This window comes from Peromyscus maniculatus, chromosome 6, assembly GCF_049852395.1.
Source record: "Peromyscus maniculatus bairdii isolate BWxNUB_F1_BW_parent chromosome 6, HU_Pman_BW_mat_3.1, whole genome shotgun sequence".
Classification (NCBI taxonomy): Eukaryota; Metazoa; Chordata; class Mammalia; order Rodentia; family Cricetidae; genus Peromyscus; species Peromyscus maniculatus.
The window spans coordinates 10425044-10451577 of NC_134857.1; the positions used below are offsets into that span (position 1 = coordinate 10425044).

General features: G+C 42.3%; 2 protein-coding genes and 1 non-coding gene across 14 annotated transcripts; 2 read left to right on the forward strand and 1 right to left on the reverse strand.

Annotated features, from left to right (window-relative positions):
- Positions 1–453: 453 nt before the first annotated feature.
- Positions 454–2924, reverse strand: Actrt3 (actin related protein T3). Its single transcript, XM_006971149.4, has 2 exons — positions 2336–2924; positions 454–1628 (listed from the first exon to the last, which is right to left on the reverse strand). Exons 1-2 carry the CDS (start codon positions 2533–2535, stop codon positions 713–715), a joined length of 1116 nt encoding a protein of 371 aa, XP_006971211.1. The 5' UTR covers positions 2536–2924; the 3' UTR covers positions 454–712.
- Positions 2925–3867: 943 nt separating this feature from the next.
- On the forward strand, positions 3868–3940 carry Trnav-aac (transfer RNA valine (anticodon AAC)). The gene has a single exon. It is a non-coding gene; the product is annotated as a tRNA-Val (tRNA).
- A 1067-nt stretch (positions 3941–5007) lies between these two features.
- On the forward strand, positions 5008–25617 carry Mynn (myoneurin). Of its 12 annotated transcripts, none has more exons than XM_076573906.1 (9): positions 5008–5149; positions 6170–6466; positions 12613–12689; positions 14079–14872; positions 15869–16028; positions 19245–19423; positions 20268–20351; positions 21446–21532; positions 23993–25617. In XM_076573906.1, exons 4-9 carry the CDS (start codon positions 14155–14157, stop codon positions 24250–24252), a joined length of 1488 nt encoding a protein of 495 aa, XP_076430021.1. In that variant the 5' UTR covers positions 5008–5149; positions 6170–6466; positions 12613–12689; positions 14079–14154; the 3' UTR covers positions 24253–25617. The 12 variants fall into 12 exon arrangements, with proteins under 12 accessions (XP_076430021.1, XP_042134840.1, XP_076430020.1 ...); XM_076573905.1 differs by lacking the exon at positions 5008–5149 and adding an exon at positions 5276–5394; XM_042278908.2 differs by lacking the exon at positions 5008–5149 and adding an exon at positions 5276–5394 and having other exon boundaries at positions 6170–6336.
- Positions 25618–26534: the final 917 nt, after the last annotated feature.

Sequence of the window (26534 nt, forward strand, 5' to 3'; positions counted from 1 at the left end):
GGTGGAGGAGAAAGTTTATTGTAGATAAAAGGGAGACATAACCAGAGTCAGAGACATCTGGGAGAGTCCAGAGTGGTCATGACCCTGAGCCATGTGAGGGCAAGGGCAGTGTATAACCGGTGTAGCAGCCAGGAGGCCTAAAGAGAGCAGGGGTAACCAAAATGGTTGGATTATCTAGGGAAGAGCAGCTGAGAAAAAGGGAATAAGAAATTTAGGGGAGGGGTAGGGTATGCGAGCCAGGAGGGCCCTGTAACGGGTAGGGATTGAGGGATGCAGAGAGAACCTGGCAGCCGGAGTCCACTTTGCTACATTAAATAGGCACCTCAGCTGTTTGCTCTGGGTTTGAAAGCTAACAATTACATTGTTTCCTTCCCTGTTATAGTGAGAGCGAGGCCCAAAGTTGCAAAACGCTAATTCCAGCTACCTGGGAGACTGAAGCCTAAGGATTACAAATTGAAGTCCAACGTGGGCAATTTAGCAGGAGATCCTATCTCAAAAAGAGATACAAAGTTAAAAGAGGGCTGGGGATACCGGTCAGCGGGAGAGTGCTTAGCGTGTGTGAGAGAGACTCGAGGTTTGATTCCCAGAACAACCAAAAACATTTTTAAAAAGTAAGTATAACAGAAATGATTTTTGCTCTCTCAGAATCAGAATATCCAGTCTTGTGTTGTGTATACTCAAAACATGTTTTACTCATTGTTTCGTCTGCATTTCAGAAGCATCTTTGGTGTACTATATTGGGTCCAACTTCTTCAAATTCTGCAGCAGTGATCCACATGTCTTGGAAGGCAGACAAGGATGCAAGAATAGAGCCCCCCATCCACACTGATATTTTCCTTTCTGGGGGAGCTATAACCTGTACAGCGGTATTGGCAGGTGCCACCTTGGCCACATCCCTAATGAGTCGCTTATCCAAACCAGGAAAAGAGGTGGATCCTCCAGCAAGGATAATATTGGAGAAGAAGGAATTCCTGAGATCTGTATCACATCTCATTATGCTGCTGAAGCACATCTTATCTATGCCAGGAGCATCGACATTCACAAGCCATGGAGAGAAGAGAGCCTCTGGGCAACGAAAGACCTGGTTATGGAGTCTGAGTGTCTTCCCATCAGGAAGTGTGTACACTTTTTCTAGGCCCGGTTCCTTGGCCATTTCCTCCTCATAATTCATTGCCACATAACAAATATTCTCCTTAATGTCTGTAATGATCTTCCTGTCCCCAGTTCTGAGCAGCATGACACCATCGTCCTTCAGCAACATCATGAGGTAGTTGGTGAGGTCAAGCCCTGCCACATTTAGCTGCTTCACACCATGAGTTAGACAGTAACCCTCAAAGACAGGCACACACTGAGTAATCCCAGCCCCTGAATTCAGCACCAGGCCAGTGGTGAAGCCAGCAGCAAAGAGCGCCAGTACAGCCTGGACAGACAGATAGAAGGCAGGAACTCCCAGGTTTTCAAAAAACACTTCAGAGATGCGCTGCCGATTTGCCAGTGGGTTCAGTGCCGGCTCTGTGACTAAGACTGGGCCATCACTGGGCTTCATGCTCAGGTTGTAGTCATAAATATGCTTCCACATGGTCTCCATGTCCCCCCAGGAAGAAATGAGGCCCCGGTCCACGGGATAGCTGCGGGGGAGAGCAATGAAACATGTAAGTCTTGTGCTTCTGTGGTTGTTGTTAGGCTGTTAGTGGTGATTTTTAGATTTGGCTTCTAAACACACACACACACACACACACACACACACACACACACACACACACAATTATTTGATAGTTCTTGTTTTGAGACAGGGTTTTACTGTGTAGCCCTGGCTAAGCCTAGAACTCAATGTGCAGACCAAGCTAGTCTGGAATTCAGCCCCCGGCCTCTGCCTCTGCTGGGATTAAAGGCGCCTAAGTCTTTAATACTTACCCTCTCTGCTTTTTCAGCTAAAGTATCAGTATTGCTTTCCTGTCAGCAACGGAAGGTAAGTACCAGTAAACGGCATAGCTACCTTTCTCTTCAGTCACTTTGCTTGGCCAGTTTTCTCCTCTTGGGAGAATGTGACTTCAAAAAGTTGGGAAATTCCTACATTCTGGTAGAGTTGTAAATAGTTCAAGAGACAACACCAAATGACAAAGCTATAAATTAAGCCACATTCTTAGGAGGACACGCATAGCACGATCACTATATACATTTGAATACATCTGTGTACAGAGTACAGAGGTTTTTGCGAGTGGGGTGGGGCTGACTGAGGCCTTCGGGTTTCTCTCCCTGGTCCTTTCTCGGTGGCTTTAGCTCTGGACTCTTCGCCCTCCTCCACATCCACCCAGGCCGCAGCATCCCGCGGTACCTGATGGACAAGAAGCTCCTGCGCTCCTGCGCTTGGTCACCCACACACAGCTCCAGCGCGCAGTCCACCGCAGTGTTGTGGCCCTTGGTCCGTCCTAGAATGTTCGGGTAAACGAACTGGGGCTCCCGGGTCCCAGCCAGGCCCGCCTTGATCATTTCAGAGCCGTTGTCGATCACCACTGGCAGCTGGTATCCGCTCATGCCGCCGGTGCCGCCGCCTCTGTGGCCTCGGGGCCGCTGCTCCAGGGCTGTGCCCGGACAGGTGCCTGGAACGCGGCGTCACAGAGGACCCAAGCACCCGCTGGCCCGTGCGACCGCTTCTCGCTCTGCCCCTGGGAACTCGCAACATTCAGACCAGAAAACTGGGCTTCCCTCGCAAAACATACAAAACTAACAATTTGCAAGGGACTTTCTCGAAAACTATGAAAAGCTATTTTTTTTTTTTTTTTTTTTTTAATGACTGTCCCAAAGCCCTTGAACTTGAGTTAACAGGAGTGTTTCAGGGCCAGGGGGAAACTGGTAATGTCCTTGAAACGGGAGAAGGGCCTAAGAATATTGCAGGAAGGCATGGTCTTGCTTCTGAAACGCTCAACTTCGGGGGTGGGGGGTGTTGGAGTGTGAAAGGAGTTTATGTCCTCTATGTATAGTAGACAATGCCACGTCTTTCCTGCAGTTTCTAAAAATGTACGCAATTTAAAGGGCAGAACTTTTTGGTTGGTTTGCAAGACATTTTAGCACAGGCTGGCCTCGAACTCACCAGAATTCCCCTCTTCTGCTTCTGAGTTCTGGGGAGTTCGGCTCCCCCCTCCTCCCTGCCCTTTCTCCTTCCTCCTCCTCTCTCTCCTTCCCCATTCCTCCTTCCTTTTCTTTCCTCTTTTTCTTCATCTTTTTTTGATTATCTCTCTAGGTCCTCCGAAGCTAATTTTCATTTCCTAGGGGTGATTTTTAAGAATAAGGACACGTCTGCCACTTGGTAAGAAAAGAAATTCCTTAGATCCTTATGAAGTTCAGTTCAAAGTACATTGCGCGGCAAAACGAGCGTCTTTGGTGTCTGATCTCGCGCGTCCCTGGTTTAGGGGCTTTAAAACTGGTACAGATTAGAACCTTTGGTAGGTATTTGGAAGCAGGATAGGAAAAAAAAATAATAATAATTTACACGTCCTCCCACTAGAAGCCGGCCGAGGCGTAGTTCTGCGCCACAGCTATGGGTATGGGGTCCCATACCCCACAGTTCCCGGGCTCTGGGACCCTGGCGACTGCGCGCCACAGCTTCCCCAGCAGGAGAGCACAACCTGCCGGAACTGAGAGGAAAACGGACCAGAGGGCCTGGTCTCCAGCGGTGCACCGGCCGGCCGGGCTTTGCAAGAAGTTTGCAAACAAGTTCAGACTTGGGAATAGTTTCAGCGCTATTCAGTTAACTGTATGGTCCCCCACCCCACCCCCAATTGAAAATTACAAGAGTCTTGGAACGTTTGTGAAGCGTGTATGAGAACATCACATATCAAGAACCTTTCAGCACTCAAGCCCAGCCAAGTTTCCGTAGTGTAGTGGTTATCACGTTCGCCTAACACGCGAAAGGTCCCCGGTTCGAAACCGGGCGGAAACATGATGTCTCATCTTTTTAACCAATGCTGTCTGGATTCACTTTTCAAAAGCTTGGCTCTCAAAACCTTGAGGACAAATCCTGTACGTGGCGATTTGCCCACCTGAAGAAATACATTAAGAGAACCGTTTTCACTCAACTATGTTAATGTTGGAAACACCCCTATAGCCAGAAGAGAACACCAAACAAAAAAAGAGCTGATAAGGTAGCTATTGGTCCTAGAAGGATCAAACGAAACCAGCTGTAGCTGGAACATTATTATACAGCCTTTAGTTCTCCCTCTGGAGTTCTCCATTTTCCCCTTCCACGCCAGGCTATGTTGTATTCTTAATCTGTGTGTCAAGTTCACGATATATCGCAAAGGGCTCGACAAGAGGGTGAAATTAAAAGTAAACTTATACTCAGAAATATAAAATAAAGAAGCAGCCTCAACGTTATTCTTATAAACACGACTGTGGTTTTATTCACAAATTCTTACAGAGATGTTATAATGCAAAAGATTCCGGTATGGGGAAAGTCTCAGATTTTTTGAGACCGTCTTTTCAAATAAAGTCCCGGGCAAATTCCTTAAGGTCCAGAAACATAACTTTTGACAGCAACAAACATTTAAGTTGTTGTTTTTAAGATTTATGACGTCCGCAGGTTCTAGGGAGGAATCTATCCGAACACATCAAAACTTTCTGGCACTTTCGTATAGTGCAGCGATAACTCTGCGCTTCTTCCTTTACGGCACAAAATCTGAATTCGATGTAAATAACTGCTAAAATTGTTCTGGTTCAGGGGCAGGAAAACCTTTTTCCGGTAGAAAGCCCACCTTCCTCTCGTGTTGCGCATGCCCAGTGTGCCCTGCTGCTTTGCTTTGCTTTCGTGCATCTCTGCCTTCCGTCACCAGGTAAGGGCATCCTGGAAGATGAGCTTCAGTGGCCGGCTCAAACAGAACTCTGGGGGTCCCAAGAGCTTTCGGGAATGCAAAAGAGGAAGGAGTGATTGGTCTCGACTCAAGCACATCCCTCCCACCCGCCACGGTCAGGAGCCAGGGTGCACAGCGCCGCAGTCTCCGCTGGAGGGGCGCTAATGAAGAGAGGATGACAGGAGAGGGGAAGAACTACAATTCCCAGCATGCAGTGCGCAGCGCGGCTCCGGGAGAGGCCGGCCGTGCGCTCGAGCGGGGTCTCAGCCCGGAATCCGGGCCCACGGCTGCGGGCTGACAAGGTGAGCGTCTGGCGTAGGGTGTGAGTGAGCACTGAGGTGTGTTCCGGCGCCCCGGGTAGGCCTCTGGGAGCCAGCTCGCCCGCCCTGGCGGACCTCGGCAGTCCCATGGCCCGTGTCCCCACTGGCCCACACAGCCGGACGTGACGCTACAGCGGAGGAGGAAGGGAGAGGCGGAGCGTCGCGGTGACGTCCTCCCAAGATGGCGGAGAGAGAGTGAGGAAACTGTTTCCCTTGGGCGGCTACCGGTGAGTGCCGCCCTCTGCCTGGCCTGCGGTCCTCGCGCGCCTGGATCCCGGGGTCCGACGGGGCCTGGCGCCTTGCAGAGCGGGCGCGCTTCGGGGTGGAGGCGGGTGTCCTGGGAGAGGCAGCCTCGGCGGCGGCGGGCGCTGCAGCCCGTGGGAACTCGCGGGAGTGCGAGCTGGGAGGAGGGCAGGGCAGCGGAGGCCGGGCGGGCGGCCGGGCGGGCTGGGGCTGTCACTCCGCCGCTGCCCGGCCTGCAGCGGCCGGCAAGGGGTGTGTCCTCCCCCGGGGAGTGACGGAGGCTCTGACACCCCGCGTCTGGTGCGGCGTTCCCGCCCCCTTGCACCTGCCTGGCGCTTGGAAGGGACCGCACCGGCTGTGCCTACAGGTTTCCGTGATCAGAGAGCGATTTAAACAACTCGCGCCCCGTTCCTATCCCCGCGTCCCCAGGCAGTCAGTTCTTTGTTCAAGCACCTCCAGATAAATATTCCTCCTGAGCTTGAAAGTTTGAGAGGTCAACTATAAAAGCTTAGGATTTTAAGACCCTTTTACAGCTCATGACGCTGGTTTCCTTCATTTATTGCATTAGTGTCCCAGTGCATTAAAACAAAGAAAGGCACATAATCACCGTGTGTGTTTGATCAGGCTTTGGGGAAGGGGGCGCGGGAAGTGAGAACTCCATTCTTCCTGTTTAGTCTTGTTCCTTCTCCACTCTCCCGTCTCGGCCTGATCTGATGAGGGCTGATGGTTATTGATTCGCTGTTTCTTTTTGTCTTTTAGATCAAGGGTAAAATTCCATTCTGATATCAAAATGCAGTATTCACACCACTGTGAGCACCTTTTAGAGAGACTGAACAAGCAGCGGGAAGCAGGATTTCTTTGCGACTGTACCGTAGTGATTGGCGAGTTCGAGTTTAAGGCGCATAGGAATGTGCTTGCCTCCTTTAGTGAGTATTTCGGTGCGATCTACAGAAGCACTTCTGAGAACAATGTTTTTCTTGATCAGAGTCAGGTGAAGGCTGACGGATTTCAGAAACTGTTGGAGTTTATATATACGGGAACTTTAAATCTCGACAGGTAAAGTACACGTTTTTACTCAGTTATAAAAGCTAGTCAGTCTTCAGAGCTAAAATAGATTCATATTTTTTTTAACCATTCACTCTCTACACTCATTCTCAGTGTTGACAAGCACTATTATATGCATACACATGTGTTTGTGTGTGTATGTGTATATATACATATATCTGTACATATACGTACTATACACAACATACATCACACACACACACACACACACACAGCTTCATTAGCTTTGTTTAGGATGAAAAGATGTTTGATAACCACAAAAAAAAAAAACCCTTAAAATCAAGAATTCTGTCCGATGTACTTATTCACTTGGGGGAAAAAAGCTCTCTATTTGAATTTTGCAAATGTGAAGTTTTAAACAGTGACTTCTAAGTGAATTTGAATTGCCCGTTGCTTTTGGTCTTGGTGTTCCTTGGGCCTTCTTCCCCACTCTGTCCCTTGCTTCTTATGAGGTTTTGGAGTAGTGTTGAAAGAACCACCTCTGGCTCATGTCCTAGTGCTTTGACTGCTAACTCATGTAACAATGTGCATGACTTTCTGATCATGGTTCTAGAAGGTAACTTTGTGGGAATATGAGTAACAATAACTCTGTCACTGTTGTTAACCTACCCAAAGCTCCAGTCAAGCCAGAGGTTTACTGTGCTGCTCTTCAGACTCTAACTCCTGGCCCCAGTGGCGCCTCCAGTGGTCAGGTGCTTGCCGTGCAAGTGTGAGAATCTAATTTTGGATTCCTAGCACCAACAGGAAAGCATTTGTGTAATCCCAATGCTGCTGGGGTGGAGCTCACTAGCTGGCCAGCCTGCCCAGCAGAATCTGTGAGCTTCAGATTCAGTGAGAGCACCTGGAAGATACCGAGTCAGCTGTGGCCTCCACACACAAATACACGTGCATCTGCATGTCCATGTGCACACGAATGCACACATACTGCTACCTCCAAAGATGCTTGCTGCTGCCCCTTCAATAGCAAGTAGGTTTTCAGAGTCTCAGAGTAGAGATATATTGTTTCCTCTATATGAAAATTAGACTAATAGTGATACATTCCTAGTTGTAGAAGAAGAGGTAGAGAGGGAAAAAACAAAATCTAGTCACATTATACTTGCCTTCTTTCCTTCATTTAGACTATTGACTGATAGAACAGATTTATAGGTCAGTCATGGTGGTGCAGGCCTTTAATCCCTGAACCTGGCAAGTAGAGGCAGGTGTATCTCTGAATTCCAGGCCGGCCAGAACTACCGAAAGAAAAAATTATAGACATTGGAATTGTATCTCTCTGGCTGGCTGATCATGTATCTCCATTAATAACGCCTCTCTGGGCCTTAATCTCCTCATAAAAGTGAGTAGTAGTAACTATTGGTGTTATTTTAAAGATTAAGGGAAGATTCCTTGAAGCCCCCAGCTTACAACGAACATTAGTTTACTTTATGTTTTATCTCTTTACTCTGTGCCCTGTTAAGGTCTACATTTCTTTTTTTTTTTTTTTTTTTTTTTTTTTTTTTTTTTTTGGTTTTTCGAGACAGGGTTTCTTTGTGTAGCTTTGCGCCTTTCCTGGGACTCACTTGGTAGCCCAGGCTGGCCTCGAACTCACAGAGATCCGCCTGGCTCTGCCTCCCGAGTGCTGGGATTAAAGGCGTGCGCCACCACCGCCCGGCAAGGTCTACATTTCTTAAATGAAAATTAGAAGGGGAAAAATCATGAACTTCTGCTACCTACTGATAAGCACTGTCTTCGTACATAATCTCTCCAGACCATCTTTACTGATGTATGCATACACACAATTCAGATCCTTTCCTTTGTCTTGTAGCTTATTATGGAATAGACTTCTTATACATGCTAGAATCAAGATGCCTCTTGATTGTAACAAGCAGAGATAAATTAATCTCCCACAGTTATTTAAATGTGGTAAATAATTGATTAATTGGATGCTTTGATGATTGAGTGCTTCTAGTTAAAGAATGTAGAATATTTACTAGTAACTTCAGAGTAGTGGATTTTGGTAGACTTTTTGATTTTTACCTTTTAGGGTTTTTTTAGTTTCAGTTTCCTTTTTCTTTTCTATTTTTTTAGAGACAAGTTCTCTTTCTGTAGCTTAGACTGACCAGAAAGAGACTCTGTAACTGAGGATGGCCTCAAATCCAGTCCCTAGACTGCTAGGATTACAGACACAAGCCTCAGCCTCAGTACTGAGATTAAAGACACACATCACCATCACCCAGCTGGTTTCTCTTTTTTTTTTTTTTTTTTTGGTTTTTCGAGACAGGGTTTCTCTGTGTAACTTTGCGCCTTTTCCTGGAACTCACTTGGTAGTCCAGGCTGGCCTCGAACTCACAGAGATCCACCTGCCTCTGCCTCCCGAGTGCTGAGATTAAAGGCGTGCGCCACCACCGCCAAGTGGTTTCTCTTTCTTAATTCACTGTTTGTGAAAAAAATCTTAAATTGACTTGAACATCCTGGAAGCACATTCCTTTGTGTCTTCATGCAAAGAGCCAGTGTAAAGAAGAGCAAATGTTTAGTTCCCCCTACCCTCACCCCTACCCCCGCCCTTCACCTGTGTGTGTGTGTGTGTGTGTGTGTGTGTGTGTGTGTGCGCGCGCGCGCGCGTGCGTGCCTGTGCCTGCCTGTGTCTTTCCTGGTGAGTGGTTATTATACTGGTGTGAACCTAGCCTGAAGTCTAAACGATTTATGCTGAAATAGGAAGGACAGTATTTAGCTATTAACTTAGCAGGCCTGGACTCTACCAGGTCCAAGCCCTTCCCCCTTCTGTCTCTCTTGCTAAACCATTAGATTACATTCCTCAAGCTAGTCACCAAGGTCCAGTCCCTTATTTGGTCACTTCCTTATGCCCAACTCATTCCTGAGGCTGATCACCAAGGCCCAGCTATCAAAACATCAAGGTTCAGCAGCCAAAGTTCATTATTTGTCTACACTGGCTGACCTGTCCAATCAGGACTCACCAAGTCACCCTGGCACTGACTTCCCCTTTATTCCTTAAAAACTCACTCTTGCAGAGACGCCTGCTGATGTCTTTACCCCATCCAAAGGCAGCCCCCCCCCCCTGCCCTGCCCCAATCTCAGGAGTAATAAAATCTCCTTTGTGCTGAGAATTTGGTGTCTGGGTATGTTCTGTGCCACCTCCAAGGCCGCCCCGCTTCATTGATAATATAACTCGGATTGGTTTATAGGACCACCCACCACCACTCAGTTCTTGCACTTTCTGGACTTCTACTATCTGGCACCTGCCGCCTTCATACAACAGTGGCTGTTGGTGAGTTTCCCTTTACTAGCCATCTTGAACACTCCCCAAAACATCAGGTGATGACTGTTGATCGTCCTACGTCCCTGCTCTGTCTAGTGGGTGGCATGCTCCCTGAGATGGCTGGCCGGCACATTCCATTCAGTTCAGCTTGGCTGGAGGTTTTCCGTTTTTCTTATCAAGGCTTTTCTGCCGAAATCTGGTGTCTGTTCCAAACAGTCCAAAAATCCCATCAGCAGGTCCCCGGCTTTCTCCTCAGACCATTGTGTCTCCCTCTTGGTGGCAGAACTTGGGTGACAATCCCTCCTCCCCAGAGACCTCCCTATTAGCCATCAAACCCTCACTCACTGGCCACCATTAGTGATGAGATGGCTCCAGCAACTCAACTCAAACCGACATTACTGGTGCGTCTTGGTACTCGAGAACGGCCCTTATACCCCAGACAGTCAGACAGAAAGGACCTTGACAACTCTCATGGCCGTGGAAAGATGGAAGGAGACCCCTTTCTTCTCCCTTCCAGCCTTCCTCACTGGATTCTGTATGTCTGCCCTTGTTCCAAGCCTTCTTCCCTACACTTTCTGTCCCATCTCATGTCCTGTTGGCCATCAAAATTAATTTTCTGTTCTTTTGCTTCTTTCCCCCCTCCCTCCCTCCTTCTCTGCCTTCCTTCCTTCCTTCTTTCCAGAGAGAAAGAAAGACATTCATTTTGGGGAGCTATTAAGAGCCAAACTAATCCTTTGGTCCCACCGATAAACACCCTTCCTGCTTCCACCCTCTCCCCCATCACAGCTACCTTCCTTCTAGTCCTTTCCCCTCCCCTCTGCCTCTCATCTTGCCCAGGCTTCTCCTCTTGGTTGGCAGCTCCCGCCCCCAACTCAGGTTCATGTTCACTCTGGACTCTACAGATGTCTCTGCCTCTGACTATGTCTCCCTTTTATCTACAGTAAACCTTCTCTTCCACCATACCTAGGAGCAGTCAAGTCCATTCATCCATCCTCCCTCCCTCTATTCATTCATTCATTCATTCATTCATTCATTCATTCATTTATTGTCATTCAACTGCTCTTGCAGAGGATTCCAGTTAAGTTCATAGCACTCAGGGTGGCTCTAGAGGAATCTGATGCCCTCTTCTGGTTTCTGTGGACATCTGTACTCATATACACTTTTCCCAACACATACACGTGCACATAATTAACAAAAATGTATCTCATTTAAAAAAAACTATTATTGCATGTGTATGGGTGTTTAGCCTGTGTGTATGTCTGTGTATCATTTGCATGCCTGGTGCCCATGGAAGCCAGAAGAGGGTGTTGGGTCCCCTGGAACTAGAGTGAGCCAATATGTGGGTGCTAGGAATGGAACCCAGGCCCTCTGGAAAACATCCAGTGCTCTTAATTGCTGAGCCATCTCTCCAGCCCCCCAAAATGAATGTCTTTCTTTCTCTCTGGAAGGAAGAAAGAAAGGGAGGGAGGGAGGGAGGGAGGGAGGGAGGGAGGGAGGGAGAGAAGAAAGAAGCAACATAATAGAAAATAAGTGATCTTAAGAGCTAGATTGCTTTGGTTATTTCTTGGTTCTAACAAGTTACTTAAATTCTTTGGCTCTTTTGGGGGAGAGAGAGTGAGAGAGAATATGTGTGTATGTGTCTGTATTGATTAGAATTGAACCCAGTGCTTCGTGTATGCTAGACAAGCATTCTCCCACTGAACTTTCCCAGCCACAGCCCTTGAGAATTATTATACTTAATTAAATAATCTTCAGTTACTATTTAAAAGGTAGAAATGAATTTGGAAGCACTGTAGCTTGATGCGTGTAAAGAAAACCACATTTAAAGACTCGCTTGACTAATTTTTTTCATGTATTTATACATGTGTGGATGCCCTTGGAGGCCAGGAAAGAGCACTGGGTCCCGTGGAACTTGAGCCACCTGATGGAGGTGCTGAGAACTGACCTGTGCTCCTTTTTAAGAGCAGTGAGAGCACTTAACCTCCTCAGCCCCAAGAAGATCAGTTTTTCAAGTAAAACTATGATTGCTTTTCTTCATCTGGTGTCTTCATTAAGATTATAGGCTGTGGAATAGTTTGTGGAAATTATTGTTTTGGCATTGTATAGTTAGTATGTGATTTAATGCTAGTTTTGTTATTTTTAGAGTTTATTTCACCCTGTTTTCTGTTTGATGGTTCATGTAATGGAACACAAAGCACAAATATACTTTGAGACCAATAGATTTATTTTAGTTAAATGTATTAAGTGGTAGAGCAGATTTTATTTTTATCCTATGAAAATATATATAATGAAATGTTTATCGTCAGTGTTGATGCTGTAATGTACATTGTAAAGTACAGTTTGTATTAGAGAATACATTTTCTAATATAGAGAATTAACTCAATTGTAAAGATTCATGATCTATTCTAAATCTATTCACAATGAGCCTATAAGAAAATATCTTGAATAATATTTTCTTATCTAGGGATGAGACTCAAACACACTATATACCAGAAGTTGATATGTAATAAGTTTAAAAATTTGAGTGGATTTTCCCAGAGAATAAAATATTTTCGGCTGGTGAATAGGTTTCCAAATTCCATACAGCTCTTTAGCCTACAGTGAGTAGAAAATGATTGTCATAAAAGACATTTTAGACAGCCAGGAGAATAGTAAATGAGGTGAAAGTACAACTCAGTGGCATTGGAGACAAAGGTGGGACTAGATGGTGGTGAGAAGTTGGTAGAGAGCAGTGCACGTGCAAGATAGTCTCGGAGACCCAGACAGTCAATGTTCTGGTTATTTTTATTTTACTTCAAAGTTTATTCCCTCTTAAAAAAGCAGTAACAATATTGTCATTATTATATGTTATCAACTATAATTGGAACCTATTTCTGACTTACAGGGAAGAAAACAGAAGAGAGCTTTGTTAGTGAACCAAGTAACACTTGGCAAAATGGCCAGCAGGAAGTTTACTTGAGGGTGTGTATCTATATGCTTGTATTAGCCCAAGATGTCACACTTCAATCTTATTAGCAGTTTATTAATACCAACTAAACTCTTGTTTTTACAACTTAGGAATTTTAAGCCAGTGATGCCTCACCCTGGTTAATTCATAGAATGCTGGATCCAGTGCTAAATAAACCAACCACCTCTTTTCTATACTATAAATGTCTAATAATACTCCTCTTGGTACCACTCTTGGTGGATAGTAAATATGACTGGAATGTTGAACAGTGTGACTTGTCTTTCCATACAAAGCTAGCGTGATAAGCTTTTCTGACAGTAAGCTGAGCTAGAGAGAGGTTAGCACATTATGAACTCTTGTCCCTCCCAATTGTAATCCATGGGCCAGCTACATTGACCTAACAGGGAGTGCATTACAGTTGCAGATTGTCTGGCACTATCATTGATGGCGGAATTTAGTCTTTCAGTCTTCATTAACAAGACCCCTCCATGATTCATATTGACAGTAAAGTTTGAGAAGCATAGATAAAAGTACCTCAGAGAGCAGAACAGAAAAGTAGGAAATATTTCATTGAGCTCTGTTGCCAATCCAGAAAACTTGATTGGCATCTGAAGAAACCTTGGAAGAGATGGGAGGAAGCAGTGTATTGTCAACAACATTAAAAAAAAAAAAATAGCAGGGCATGGTACACATGCCTTTATTCCCAGCACGCAGGAGACAGAGGCAGGTGAATGCTATGAGTTTGAGGCCAGCCTGGTCTATAGAGTGAGTTTCAGGTTAGTCAAAACTACATAGTGAGACCCTGTCTCAAAAGAAATTAAACAGATTTGTGTGTGTGTGTGTGTGTGTGTGTGTGTGTGTGTGTGTGCACATGCACATGTGTGTGCCACAGTGTGCATGTGGACATCAGAGGACAGTTCTGGGGACTAGTTTCTCTTTCTTGTTGAGGCAGGGTCTTGTTTCTGTCTCTGTCTCACACCTTGGTGTAGGAACACTGAGATCCTAGGTATGTCGACTATTATGTGGGTTCCTTGGCTCTTTAGGCTTGCTCAGCTAACGCTTCTACCTGTGGAGCCAGCTTGCTGACCACCCAACAACCAGTTTTCAATGCAAGTCTTTTTTTGCCTGTTTTTTAAGCAGCCAGAAAATATAACATTTTGCTATTCCATAATGGTTCATCAACATCTATAAGTAGGCATTCTTTTCATCTTTTTAGTATCTATAAAATTGGAGATACCTGCTCAAACAATCTGTAAAATTACATTTTATAAATTTGTTACTTAGTTTAAGTTTTTCCATAATTCTGCTTCATTATTTCTTTAAAAGACATTCAAGTATATGTGCAATTGCTTCAACTTTTCCTTTTGGTTGGAATATTGTCATCTAGCCTTGTTTCCTTACAGTTGGAATGTTAAAGAAATTCATCAGGCTGCTGACTATCTCAAAGTAGAAGAGGTAGTAACTAAATGTAAAATAAAGATGGAAGATTTTGCTTTTATTGCTAGTCCCTCTTCTACAGAAATATCTAGTATTACTGGAAACATCGAATTGAATCAACAGACCTGTCTTCTTACTCTGCGAGATTATAACAATCGGGAGAAATCAGAAGTGTCTACAGACTTAGTTCAGGCAAATCCTAAACAACGTTCATTGGCAAAGAAATCGTCTCAAAGTAAAAAGAAGAAAAAGGCTTTCAATTCTCAGAAACCAGGGCAGAATAAAACAGTGCAATATCCCAGTGATGTTTTAGAGAGTGCATCTGTTGAATTATTCCTAGATACAAATAAATTGTCCTCCCCTGTGGTCGAACAAGTCATCCAAGGAAATGATAATTCAGAACTTGAGTTGACCTCAGTTGTGGAAAATACTTTTCCAGCACAAGATATTGTGCAAACTGTTACAGTCAAACGGAAACGTGGAAAGTCACAGTCACACTGTGCTCTGAAAGAACACTCCATGTCTAATATAACCAGTGTAAAGAATCCGTATGAACTGGAGAACACTGGGGAAGAGCTGGATCAGCGGTATTCGAAGGCCAAGCCAATGTGTAACACATGCGGGAAGGTGTTTTCAGAAGCCAGCAGCTTGAGAAGGCACATGAGAATACATAAAGGAGTCAAACCCTATGTCTGCCACTTGTGTGGAAAGGCTTTTACCCAGTGTAACCAGCTGAAAACACATGTAAGAACTCATACAGGTAAGACTGCTGTGTGATGGATTTGTTTTTTTTTTTTTGTTTTTGTTTTCTGTTCTATTTTGGTACTAGGGATTGAACCCAGGACCTCACCTGAGCACACACCGTACTAAGTTGTATCTCCAGCCAGTAGAGATGATATGAACATACAGCATTGACAGCCTTGCCACAAAATTGGCCATATTCTTTTATTTGTAAGACGTTTTAGCATTAGACTCTTAAACTCTTATTTGTAATTGTAACCAAGTATTTAACAGCTCGTTGTTATAATTGACATTTTAAGTTCTAGTGCAACGGGTCCTTACGTCATTTTCTCTCATAACAAGCGCAAACTTGGTCCCAACCCCTGGCCCTAGCTGGGTATTGAACCTAGGGCCTTGAGCATGCTCTGCAAGTACTCCCCCACTAAGCTATAGCCCTTTCCCTTCCCCATGTGACTTTTTTTGTTTTGAGACTGTGTCTGGCTAAGTTGTCTAAGATAGCCTTGAACTTGCTGTGTAAGTCTTGGATTTGTAATCCTCCTGCCTCAGCCTCCAGAGTAATTAGGATTATAGAGCTGTACCATTAGGCCTGGCTTGGTTCTAGCTTTTAAAGTATTTAACAGAGACAATTATTAAAACTCAGTCCAATTTTCACATATTACCAGTACTTCTTATTACATGCTTCTAGACTTCATTGGTTTTTTTGAACATGGTTCTCTCTCAGCTTCTCTGTTACCTGTTTTGCATGACCTGCTGGCAAAGTGTGAACATCCATTGTTACACGTAGGTTTGTGTTTTATCATTTTTCTTGCTGTTCACTGTTAGGATTAATCTCTTTCCTCCTAGTGTTTTCAGTAGTCTGAAGGACTTCCCATTTGCCTTGGCTACTTAGAAGTTACCATTTTCTGAAAACAAAACCAGTACCATTGGCACTCTTAAAAGCCTGAAAAGTTTATGACCTTAGCAAGTTAAACGGGATTTTTTTTCCTTCCTAATACAAATGTTATTGATCTTTTAGGGGAAAGGCCATACAAATGTGAACTGTGTGATAAAGGATTTGCTCAGAAATGCCAGCTGGTCTTCCACAGTCGCATGCATCATGGTGAGGAAAAACCCTATAAATGTGATGTGTGCAATTTACAGTTTGCAACTTCTAGCAATCTCAAGATTCATGCAAGGTAAAAAAACAAACAAACCAAAAAACACGAGTTGTTTGACCTTTAAGTGAGTTAATTATTGTGACCTAATGAGTCCATTTTTACGAGTACCCAGAGCAAGCCTCACGTTACCCCATGCTGATCATTTGATGCTTGCCCTGCCAGGTTATCACCTTGCTTTCATCTTCCTTGCATTTCCTCATTCCTCTCCTTTGGAATGGGAATTATACCGTGGAATTGATGTAAACCGTGTTTTGATTTTTGCAAATGCTCACAACTCAGAGTTGCCCCAAGTCTTGGAAACTTTAGACCTGGACTTTTGACTCTTAGAGATGGATGGATGCATTTTCATGTGAGATGGGCTTGAACATTTGGGGCTAGAGGTAGATTATAGTTTGGATCTGAAATACTTCCCAAATGCTCATTTGTGGAAGGCTGAGTCCCCAGTGCAGCAATGTTGAGGTGATGTTTGAGGAAGTGGCTCTGACCTAATCAGAGAATTAGGGGAGGTGACATTTTAGGTGTTGAAACCTGGTTAAATAACTGAGTCCGGAGCTTCTAGGGATTGTGTCTTATCCTGGCCACCCTTGCAAGCTCCTCCTCTGCCTCTTCTTCCTGATTGCTGTGATAGCTCCACGGTGCCCCATGGACCATGACTACAGTAGACTCCAAATGCCAGTATGGAGCATGGCTACAGGGGGCTATGTGGGCAGGGTGCCTAGTACTTTATTCTCAAGCAAGTGAATTGACATTTTCATACCCGTAGCTTTTGATGGGTAAGATTTGGCCAATTTTTTCCTATTTATTTATTTATTTATTTATTTTGATTTTTTGAGACAGGGTTTCTGTATGTAGCTCTGGTTGTCCTGGAACTTGCTCTATAAACCAGGCTGGCTTTGAACTCACAGAGATCCGCCTGCCTCCGCTAAGATTAAAGGTGTGCACCATTATGCCCGGCATTTTTTTTTTTTTTTTTTTTTTTTTTTGAGACAGAGTCTTGCTGTATATCCCAGGCTGGTCTCTAGCCCCAAATCCCCCTACTTCTCCTTCTGAGAGCTGAGATTACAAAAATATACCATTGATTGGAATGATCATTTGCCTGATTAAACTTAGGCTTCCAGCGTGCTTTCTAGCTGAGCTGTTTCCAGTCGTTGACTTTGTTTTCACTGTGCTCGTCTGTTCTTCAGCTGTGTCCTCCTTGGCCCAACTTCACCTACAATTCTTTTCTAGCCAAACCTCCAAGTTTTTCCAAAGTTTCCACTTTGCTTTTACTCACTGTAAATCTGGCTAAAAGTAGCAAGTAATGCTTATAACATCTGTGTACTGTGCAGCCTTGAAATGTCTTCCACTGGAATAATTAAGTCTTTAAACCCAGCTCAGAGTCTCAGAGCATGGATAAAATGTAAACAAGTTATTTGCCAGATGCAAAATTGTTCTCAAGTTCAGTTCCCGGTGGCGTTATTTCCTTCTGTAACTCATGAGCACAGTCTTTATTGTCATTTTTCATTTGCTCTCATTCTTCCTCCCTCTCTCCCCTTTCTAAAAACTGTGTTCCAGTTGACCTCAACTTTTTAAGCTGTCCGCCTCAGCCTCAGGAGTGTTTTCGGCATGTGTCCATCATTCTTACTTCTGGCTCCTATCCACATTTCTATCAGAATTATGGTCTTCTAAATTTTCATCAGAATGACCCACTAAGCTCTGCTTGCATCTTCTAGAACTTCTCTAACCTGCATCTCTAAACTTTCCCTAGTTCCTCCTAAAGTCAGTTCTAAAAGCTCCTGGACCACATTGTGAAATACAACCACAGTGAACTCATCACTGGTACTACTTTTTTTCTATATACCCAGCTGTTACTGAGACAATATCTGAGGCAATTACCCTAAGATGGAAAGAACTATGTTGGCAGATAGTTGCGGGTTTCAGTCCAAGGTCTGTTGGTCGCATAGCGCCTGGGCCTTAGGTAAGGCCAACCAGTATGACAGAGAGGGCACAGTGGAGTCCACCTCTCATCTTATGGCAGTCCAGAAGCAGAGGCTGACGAGGGGACTTGGAACAAGATATAGTTCTCCAAGGTGTAAACTTGGAAACTCAGTGACCTAGTTCTTCTAACAAGGTCCTACCTCCTCGTTTCCATCACCTAAAGGGGACCACGCCTTTGGCACTTGGCCTTTAGGGAGCATTCTAGATTCAAACTATTAACACTCGGAGTTAGGGGATTTGTTTTAGCGGAACTAAAACAAATTTGAACTGTCATTTGAACCTTCAAGTGACAGTCAGAAAGAGAACAAGATACGTATGTATAGATGCTCTAGGTAGGGTGCTATGATATGGAACTTTTCTTCTTTAAATTACATTTTTGTTTATGTTGTGTGTGTTTGTGTATACCTGTACTATGGATGGCATGCCTGTGGAGGCCAGAGGACAACCTGAGTGATCAAACTTAGGTGGCAGCAGGTACCTTTACCTACTGAGCCAACTCACTGGCCCCAGATTTTCTTCTGATTAAGTTTTTCTCCGTAAACTATGAAGCAGCTGTCAGCTGGGTGTGAAGGTAGATGAGAAGGAAGAACTTTTGACCAGTAAGATGGACTGGCAAAATAATTGCTGTATTTGGGGTTTGGTGATAACTGTTGTATTAGTTGGTTTTTGTCATATGTAGGAAGTGGGAATCTTGGTTGAGAACATTCTCTCCATCAGGTTGCTTGTAGGCAAGCCTATAGGTCATTTCCTTGATTAACGATTAATTTGAGAAGCCCCCGCTCACTGTGGTTGGTGCCAGACATGGGCAGGTGGTCCTGGGTGTATAAGAAAGCAGGCTGAGCAAGCCATGGTGAGCAAGCCAGTAAGCAGCACTCCTCCATAGCCTCTAATTCAGTTCTTGCCCTGACTTCCCTTAGTGATGGATTATGATGTGGAAATATAAGCTGAAATGTACTTTAGGTTATGATCTTTATCACAGCAACAGAAACTCCAAGACAACTATATAATGATAATAACAGAAGTTTTTTTTAACTTCTTTCTCTACTACTGTTTTGAGACATAAAAAAAATTTTTTTGGAGCGGGGGTGGGGGGCATAGGGTTTTACATAGAAACAACTATTGAATTTAAATGTGTAATCTTAGCCTATTAAGATGAAATAAAATGCTGCATGAAAAATTATGTAAGAAATCCTTCATATATACATTGACCTCCAGATTGCTTTACTTACTGTTATATTACTTTGTATTTACTAATAGGAAGCACAGTGGAGAGAAGCCATATGTTTGTGATAGATGTGGGCAGAGATTCGCCCAAGCCAGCACGCTGACCTATCATGTCCGTAGGCATACTGGAGAGAAGCCTTACGTGTGTGACACCTGCGGGAAGGCGTTTGCTGTCTCTAGTTCTCTGATCACTCATTCTCGGAAACACACAGGTAAGAGGGAATACAGAGAGGATACTGGCTGCGGTGAGGTTGTAGATAAAAGAGATGGGAATTGTTCCCTTACAAAAGATAGATTAGACTTCTTAGTTAGATACCTGCATTGGTGTTTTTGAAGTTATGTTCATGATTTCACATAACTCTTGGATTAAAAATCTGACATTTTCTAGAATAATACAAGGAAGATGAAAACTTACCTTGTAGCTTATACTTATTAAAGCAGGATAATTCTGAAGATATATAAATTGAATTGAGACATGTTTTTATGACTAGAGAAAACCTTGTTAGCCTTTTTTTTTTTTAAATCTCCTTTAAATAGGCGTATGAAAAGGGAGTTAAGTGGGAGTTGGGTTAGGTAGGAAACTTGTTTTGTGGCTTGCTACCTCCTTTGCATAGACATTCTGAGTTTTGCAACACAGACATGCATCAGGTGCAAACCACAGCTCTGAAACCCAGTGACCCTTCACTTGTACGGTGGATTGCTAAGCATGGTCTTCTTAAATGTGCATGTTCGTCTTGAATAATAAAGTAGAAGCGAGATTTGAAATGTGGCTTAACATGCTCTTACTCTTAAGAAACACATTGTCCAGGTGATCTCTTCTAGGAGAAAAGAGACATTTGCAGAAGGAATGTTTTAGTGTATGTGAAAAGTATCAAGCTAGACAGATAATATAAAATAATAGTTTGTTATGTTGGATTACTGAAAATGCCTCCAAGATACAATGTAGAAGGCTTTCCTGTAGATGATATTTTTAAAAGATTACTTTAGATCACTTGTGATTGATAAATATTATATTGGTATAGTACACCACTTCGCTATCTTTTATTTTCCATCTAGGTGAAAAACCATACATATGTGGTATTTGTGGGAAAAGTTTTATTTCCTCAGGAGAGCTCAACAAACACTTTCGATCCCATACAGGTCTGTGTTTAGGGAGAACGTATTATTTTTTGTTCTCTCTTAATTCCTTTGTATGTAAACCTTGGCTTTGAAACCATTGTGGGCTATATAGTATCTAGTCATTCGTGATAAAAGTTTTTAATGTATACATATCAGGTTTTTATTTGTTCATTTCTTTCTTTTATCTTTTTTTAGTTGTTAAGAGTATAATTTAAATTTGGTTAAGAATTGTGTACATTTTCTAAGAAATATGCCAGATATCCATCAAACAAAAACACTTGCATTAAATTGAATAAATATATCAAAAATGAATAGATAATACCAAGGAACTATCAGAATTATAAAGTGGTGTTCTTATATGCAAGTTTTCAAAATAGATTATAATATCAACATGTTTGTTATAACATGTAATATGTAAATGGTATGAAGAAAATATTGAAAATTAAAAATTAAAAGAAAGGAAAATGCTACTCTTTGAATATACTGGCAATTTCTTTTCAAAACCTGTTTTCATAAATCTTATCCAAAGTAATGTGAATAGGCGGGCTTGGGGCATTCACCGCCAGCTCCTGTATTCTCATAGTCCTTGGGTTTGGGGTAAAGCATTAAATGGTTCTTGAGTCATCACCCGGCCCCATAGTGCTGGGGAGCAAACTCAGAGCTTAGCAGGTGCTGTGCTTGCCGTCTGCCTCTGAGCTACGGCCCAGCCTGGACAGTTCTTATTTGAAAACAATTATATTGTAGAATATTGTCAGTCTTTCTTAGAGGATTTCCTCATCTGTGAGGTGTATGAGAACAAAAATCATAATTATACTTTTCCCTAGTTCTATAGCCAGGTTTTAGCATACAAATGGCATCCAATATGTATCTGATAGCAATAAAAAAGATTATTTTTGAGAATTTCAGATAATGAGAATGCTTAATTTCTCCTGAAATTGGGTTATACTTTTTATGAAGTAAAAGTGTATCTGTGTGTATAGGATTTCTCATCTCACTGTCATAACAAGTGATTAAAATAATTTTTTTGCTATATTTTCATCAACATTTTGATAATTTTGTGTCAGCTAGCAATTTTTAAAATACTGAGTTTTTAAAGTTCTTACCTTGCTTTTCAGGAGAACGACCATTTATCTGTGAATTGTGTGGAAATTCTTACACAGACATTAAAAATTTGAAGAAGCACAAAACAAAGGTCCATTCTGGTAAGTGCGTGTGCAGAACATTTACTGCCCTGTTGGCACTGGTCCTGAGCATGCTGAGATATGCATTCAAGAGTGTAAATTAGATGTATATTTAAAACCAGGTATAGGCAGATGTGGTGGTTCACACTTCAAATCTTAGTACTCAGGAGGCTGAAGCAGAAAGATCTCAAATTCAAGGCCAGCTCGGCTACAAATCTAGTTGCTGGCCAGCTAGAGCCACATAGCGAAACCCTGTCCCCAAAAGCAAACAAATAAACAAAAAAATCCCCAACAAAACAGGACTCGAGACTCCTGTGCTCAGGCCTAATAACCTAAATTCTATTCCCAGATCCCACAGATAACAAGAAAGAACAATTTGCTGAGAGCTGTCCTCTGAAGACACATATACACACTAACACATACATACACCTAGTGAAGTAATTTTAGAAAACAAAACAGCAACGAAAACTTAGATATATACATATAAAGTAGCTTTATAATTTACAGAAAATTCCTCTTTCCACTTCTTTCGAAATATTGAACTTCATTAAAATAAACAGCAATAACAACAAAACCAAAAACCTTCAGGGGCTGGAGAGGTGGCTCAGCAGTTAAGAGCACTGCTGCTCTTCCAGAGGACCTTGGTTAGAGTCCCAGCACTGTCATGGCAGCTCACAACTGTCTGTAACTCCTGTTCCCTCTACTGGCCCCACAAGCACCAGGTATACATGCAGGCAAAACACCCATACATATAAAATAGTAATAATAAAATACTTCAGCTATTTCCTCCTTTAAAAATATGACTTGCCACAATGCATAGTGGCACATATCACACACAGAACTTAGGAGACAGAGGCAGGAAGAGTGTGGTTCAAAGTGAGCTACATGGACATCCCTTTCTCAGAACAAACCATGACTTGTGAGTAGTTTCAAAAATGAAAGTAAATATAACAAGCTAAGTAACATTATTTTCAATAATGCCATCTGGGTGATTCAGACAGTAGTTAGGAAGAAAAGAGCCATCATGAAGATCAACCTAGAAAAGTGGGAGGAAGTGGCTAGCTCAAAAATGATCTGTCAGTATAGGAAGTCATCCTGTAGACTTTTAGGCCTGAGACTCACCATACTTATCATGGCATTCTACCAAGAAGAAAAGTCTCACAAGCATGTAGATGATAATAAGTGGATGTGGTAGAATGCTCACCTAGCATGCATGAGGCCCCAGGTGCAACATCCAGCACCACAAAACTAAACATGTTAATACCATTGTAAGGATTGAGGTAGAAACATCTAAAAACTGCAGTGATCTGTTCAACAGTCCATTTAATACCTACGGGGTTCACATAACTGCAGGGCATATGGAGTTGAACAAGAGCTTACAACCTTGATATAACATCAGAGATCTAACTAAATTAAAATTGTCAGACATTGTAAATACAAGTGCTAAAGAAGATAGTTCTTCTGAAGCATTAGAATGGGCTTAAGTTTAACCTGGACATGGTAGCACATGCCTATCTGTAGTCCCAGTACTCAGGATGCTGAGGGAAAGCAGACTGACTCCAAGTTCAGAGCCATCTTGGGCTACATAATGACAGTATTTAAAGAAGGGGAGGGTTGTTAGGAAAGAAAAGACTTGTTTTTATAGAAGTTGAAGAGAGAAGAATTCAGAGGATGGAGATGGCAGGATGGGTTCATTCCAAGCAGAGGACATTGTGATGAGCCACTAAGACAAGACAGCACAGGTTGTTCCTTGACTGGTTCAACTAAAGAATACAGAGAATTGCAACTTAATGAAACACATAGTGCACTGTTGGCTATCTAATGCTGCTACTGAAGTCACACGCAGTTTAGGGTGGCAGCAGATGCTGAAAGCAGTAGTAAAGTGAAGACAGACTGCATCTCTAGTCAGTGTGGTAACTTGTCTAGTCAACAGTTTCTCACGTCTGGAGATAAATGATAAGTGGTGTACTATAGACTTGAAGCCACAGAATAATATGAGCTGCTTATTAAAATATCCAGTGTACAAAGATTTATTTACTGCCCTTCTACATTTGGAAGGAATTGGAGAAGTCTTAACTGAGCATTTACCCTCAAGGAATGCATAGCCTAGTTAAGGATTTGAGGCATGACTGAGTAGAGCATTAAACAAGAATAAGAGGGATGGGTGCCACAGGGCGGAATATGAAATTTGACAAATATGTAATAAGGTAGATAAGAAAAGGTTCACCCCGGTTTAGAATGGTTAAACCTATTTGTGTAATGGCATTGGTGCTTGCTTGACCCTGCTCTTGACGCCCAGACATGCCCAACACTAGTAGTATCAGTGCAAGCTTAAATCAGGCACATTGGTGAGCGAGAAACAGGTTGCACATGGGTGTGGAGGCCCAGCATAATTTCTAGGACCTGTATGTGGATTAGCCTCCCTCAGACAATCGTGTTTTGTATTGTTAAAGGCAACGTACTTTCTGACTTCCATTTCAGGTACAGATCAAACTCCAGATTGCAGTGTAGATGACCCTGCTTTAAGTGAACAAGATCCCACACAAAGAAGTCCTCTGTCAGAAACTCTAGATGTGAAGCCTTCTGATATGACTCTACCCTTAGCGCTTCCACTTGGAACTGAAGACCATATGCTACTTCCTGTCACCGATAGTCAGTCTCCTACGTCAGACACACTGTTGAGGTCAACTGTGAATGGATATTCCGAGCCACAGTTGATTTTTTTACAACAATTATATTGACTTTGAGGACATGGAATTGCTAAGACATCCCTAGTAGTAAATATAAACGTCTCTGGTAAGGTGCATATTCATATTAATCCCCATTCATTTGAGCTGTGTGAACATTATTTTTCACTCCTGGAAGTAAAAGCACCTGACCTTGCATCCATCAGTGATGGTTTTGACTTTTGGCTTTCACTGTAAGCAGCCTTTCCAGGAGTGACGTCCACTGTGGCAGCACTATTTTGGGTGGGTAAGTTGTAGATACTGTTCAAGCTGCCTTAATTCCATTTTTATTTTGCATTTTGGACTTCTTTGTTCCTGAGATAAAATCTGACCTGTGGGTTTTTCATTGTTGTTCTCTTCTAACTGTTTAAGCAAAATCTACAGTAATATCAACTTCAAAGCGTTTCTGTTTATAAACCCTATGGAGCAGTAGGTAAACTGTTGGGGTTAAATTTCATATTTATACCTATGAAAATTTAGATACTAAGGAAGAATTGTGCTATTTATTAATATATTCCTTTAGAGGTAACTTTTTTAATGAAGCCAAAAGAAGTATTTCTCTTAAAACCCAGAAAAATGTATGTAAATTTTTGTTCATTTAGAATGAACTCAGTATTCTGGAAAAAACCAATAGTCCAATCAGTTTTTGTTTTGAGTTGAGACTATATTTTTTTAAATAGATATTTGGTGTTTTTAAGTGGTCAAAAGACAGTTTTGAAATTTGATTCATTTTATATTTTATTAGATTTGTAGATTATTGGAAGTGAATATATAACAGTTTGAAAATTTTTGATAAGCCTATCTTTTATCGGTTATGCACTTTTTAAAATAAATGTTCTAAAAAGAATTTTCTAGATATAAAATACATACTAGAAATCACTTGGCTTCTAAATTTGATATATTACATAGAAAAATGAAGAATCGTGAGTAGCTTGCCTAAAGCAACACACGAACACACACAAATAGAATTACTATTCTAACTTCAATTATAAGCTACACTTTTTGGTTATCAGTTTATTTACCAGTTTATATTTGAGTTTTCTATAAGTATGGGTTTTTCAATTTTATAAATTACACTACACCTTTGGGTTGTTGGCTGTAGCTTCTTAGTGGTCTTTCCACTCCAGATGGATGTAGAGAATTGAGTGACACCCATCCAGATACCTGCTGCCACTTTCCCCATCTCTCTATCCCCGCATATTAATTTATTTCACTGCCTCACCCCTGCATTTTAATTCTCAGTTCCAGAGAGTCAGTTCCCATAGCACTGATGAAAGTCGTGGTGACTATTTCTCATTTCTGCCATGAATTAGTTATGCTTATTTGTTTTCATGATTTAAACTACACTGAAATAAATTCAATGTGTTTACCAATACTGAATTCTTAGTCATAATTCCCTGTTTGGGTCCAAGTCTCGGAAATGAGAAGACATAATAAAAACACCCAATTCTTCCAGACTGAAGTAGTGATGCCATTTCTTAGAGCACATAGCATTTTCACAGTAAATTACCACCAGTGAGACTGACTTAACTGGAGAGAGTAAAAAATGCCTCCTTTGTATAATAAACTTACTATTTCATTATTTACCTAAGAAATCTGTGTGTACATTAAATGAACATACTAAGTTTAATATAATTTGTAAGGTTATAAAATGGTCAGGTAATCTATTCTGGTTTAAGATCAGTGAAAATTTACTGGAATATAACAAAACTAAAGAAAATTAAGAGCCAACCCTTTTTAACACATTTGCCAAAGTGGAGAGAGATTTAATTCACATCTTCATTAATCCAATCATCTAACTGTAGTTGGCATTTTCTTTGGGCAGCCAGCTAGCTCCCAGATAAAGACATAGAGACTTATTATGAATGCTCAGCCTTAGCTTAGGCTTGTCCCACTAGCTCTTTTAACTTAATTTTACCTGTTTCTGTTCATTTTTGTTTTGCCTTGGGGCTTTTTACCTTTCATTCTGTACGTCCTGCTTTCCTGCTTCCTCTGTGTCTGTCTGGCCCCTGGCATCTCCCTGGTATCTCTTTTTCTTTCTTCCCTCCCCCTCCCTGAGCCTAAATTCCTCCTCCTATTTCCTCTTCCTGCCCAGAAATCCTATACCTCCTCCCTCACTATTGGCAGTTCAGCTTTTTATTAGACCAGTCAGGTGCCTTAGGCAAGGTAAAACAGCCACAAATCTTTACATAGTTAAACAAATATTCTGCATCATAAACAAATGCAGCACATCTTTGCATAGTTAAACAAATATTCTGCAATCTAATGAACATTTTTTCTAAGTGCTTTAGTTAGCT

What these genes read in the sequence shown, in the direction of transcription:
- Actrt3 (XM_006971149.4), bottom strand. Translation starts at nt 2,535, where the DNA reads ATGAGCGGATACCAGCTGCCAGTGGTGATCGACAACGGCTCTGAAATG. An exon ending in AGGAGCTTCTTGTCCATCAG is followed by an intron (nt 1,629 to 2,335) that starts GTACCGCGGGAT and finishes TCTCCCCCGCAG; the next exon opens with CTATCCCGTGGACCGGGGCC.
- Mynn (XM_042278906.2), top strand. Translation starts at nt 6,201, where the DNA reads ATGCAGTATTCACACCACTGTGAGCACCTTTTAGAGAGACTGAACAAG. An exon ending in ACATGTAAGAACTCATACAG is followed by an intron (nt 14,873 to 15,868) that starts GTAAGACTGCTG and finishes TTGATCTTTTAG; the next exon opens with GGGAAAGGCCATACAAATGT. An exon ending in AATCTCAAGATTCATGCAAG is followed by an intron (nt 16,029 to 19,244) that starts GTAAAAAAACAA and finishes ATTTACTAATAG; the next exon opens with GAAGCACAGTGGAGAGAAGC.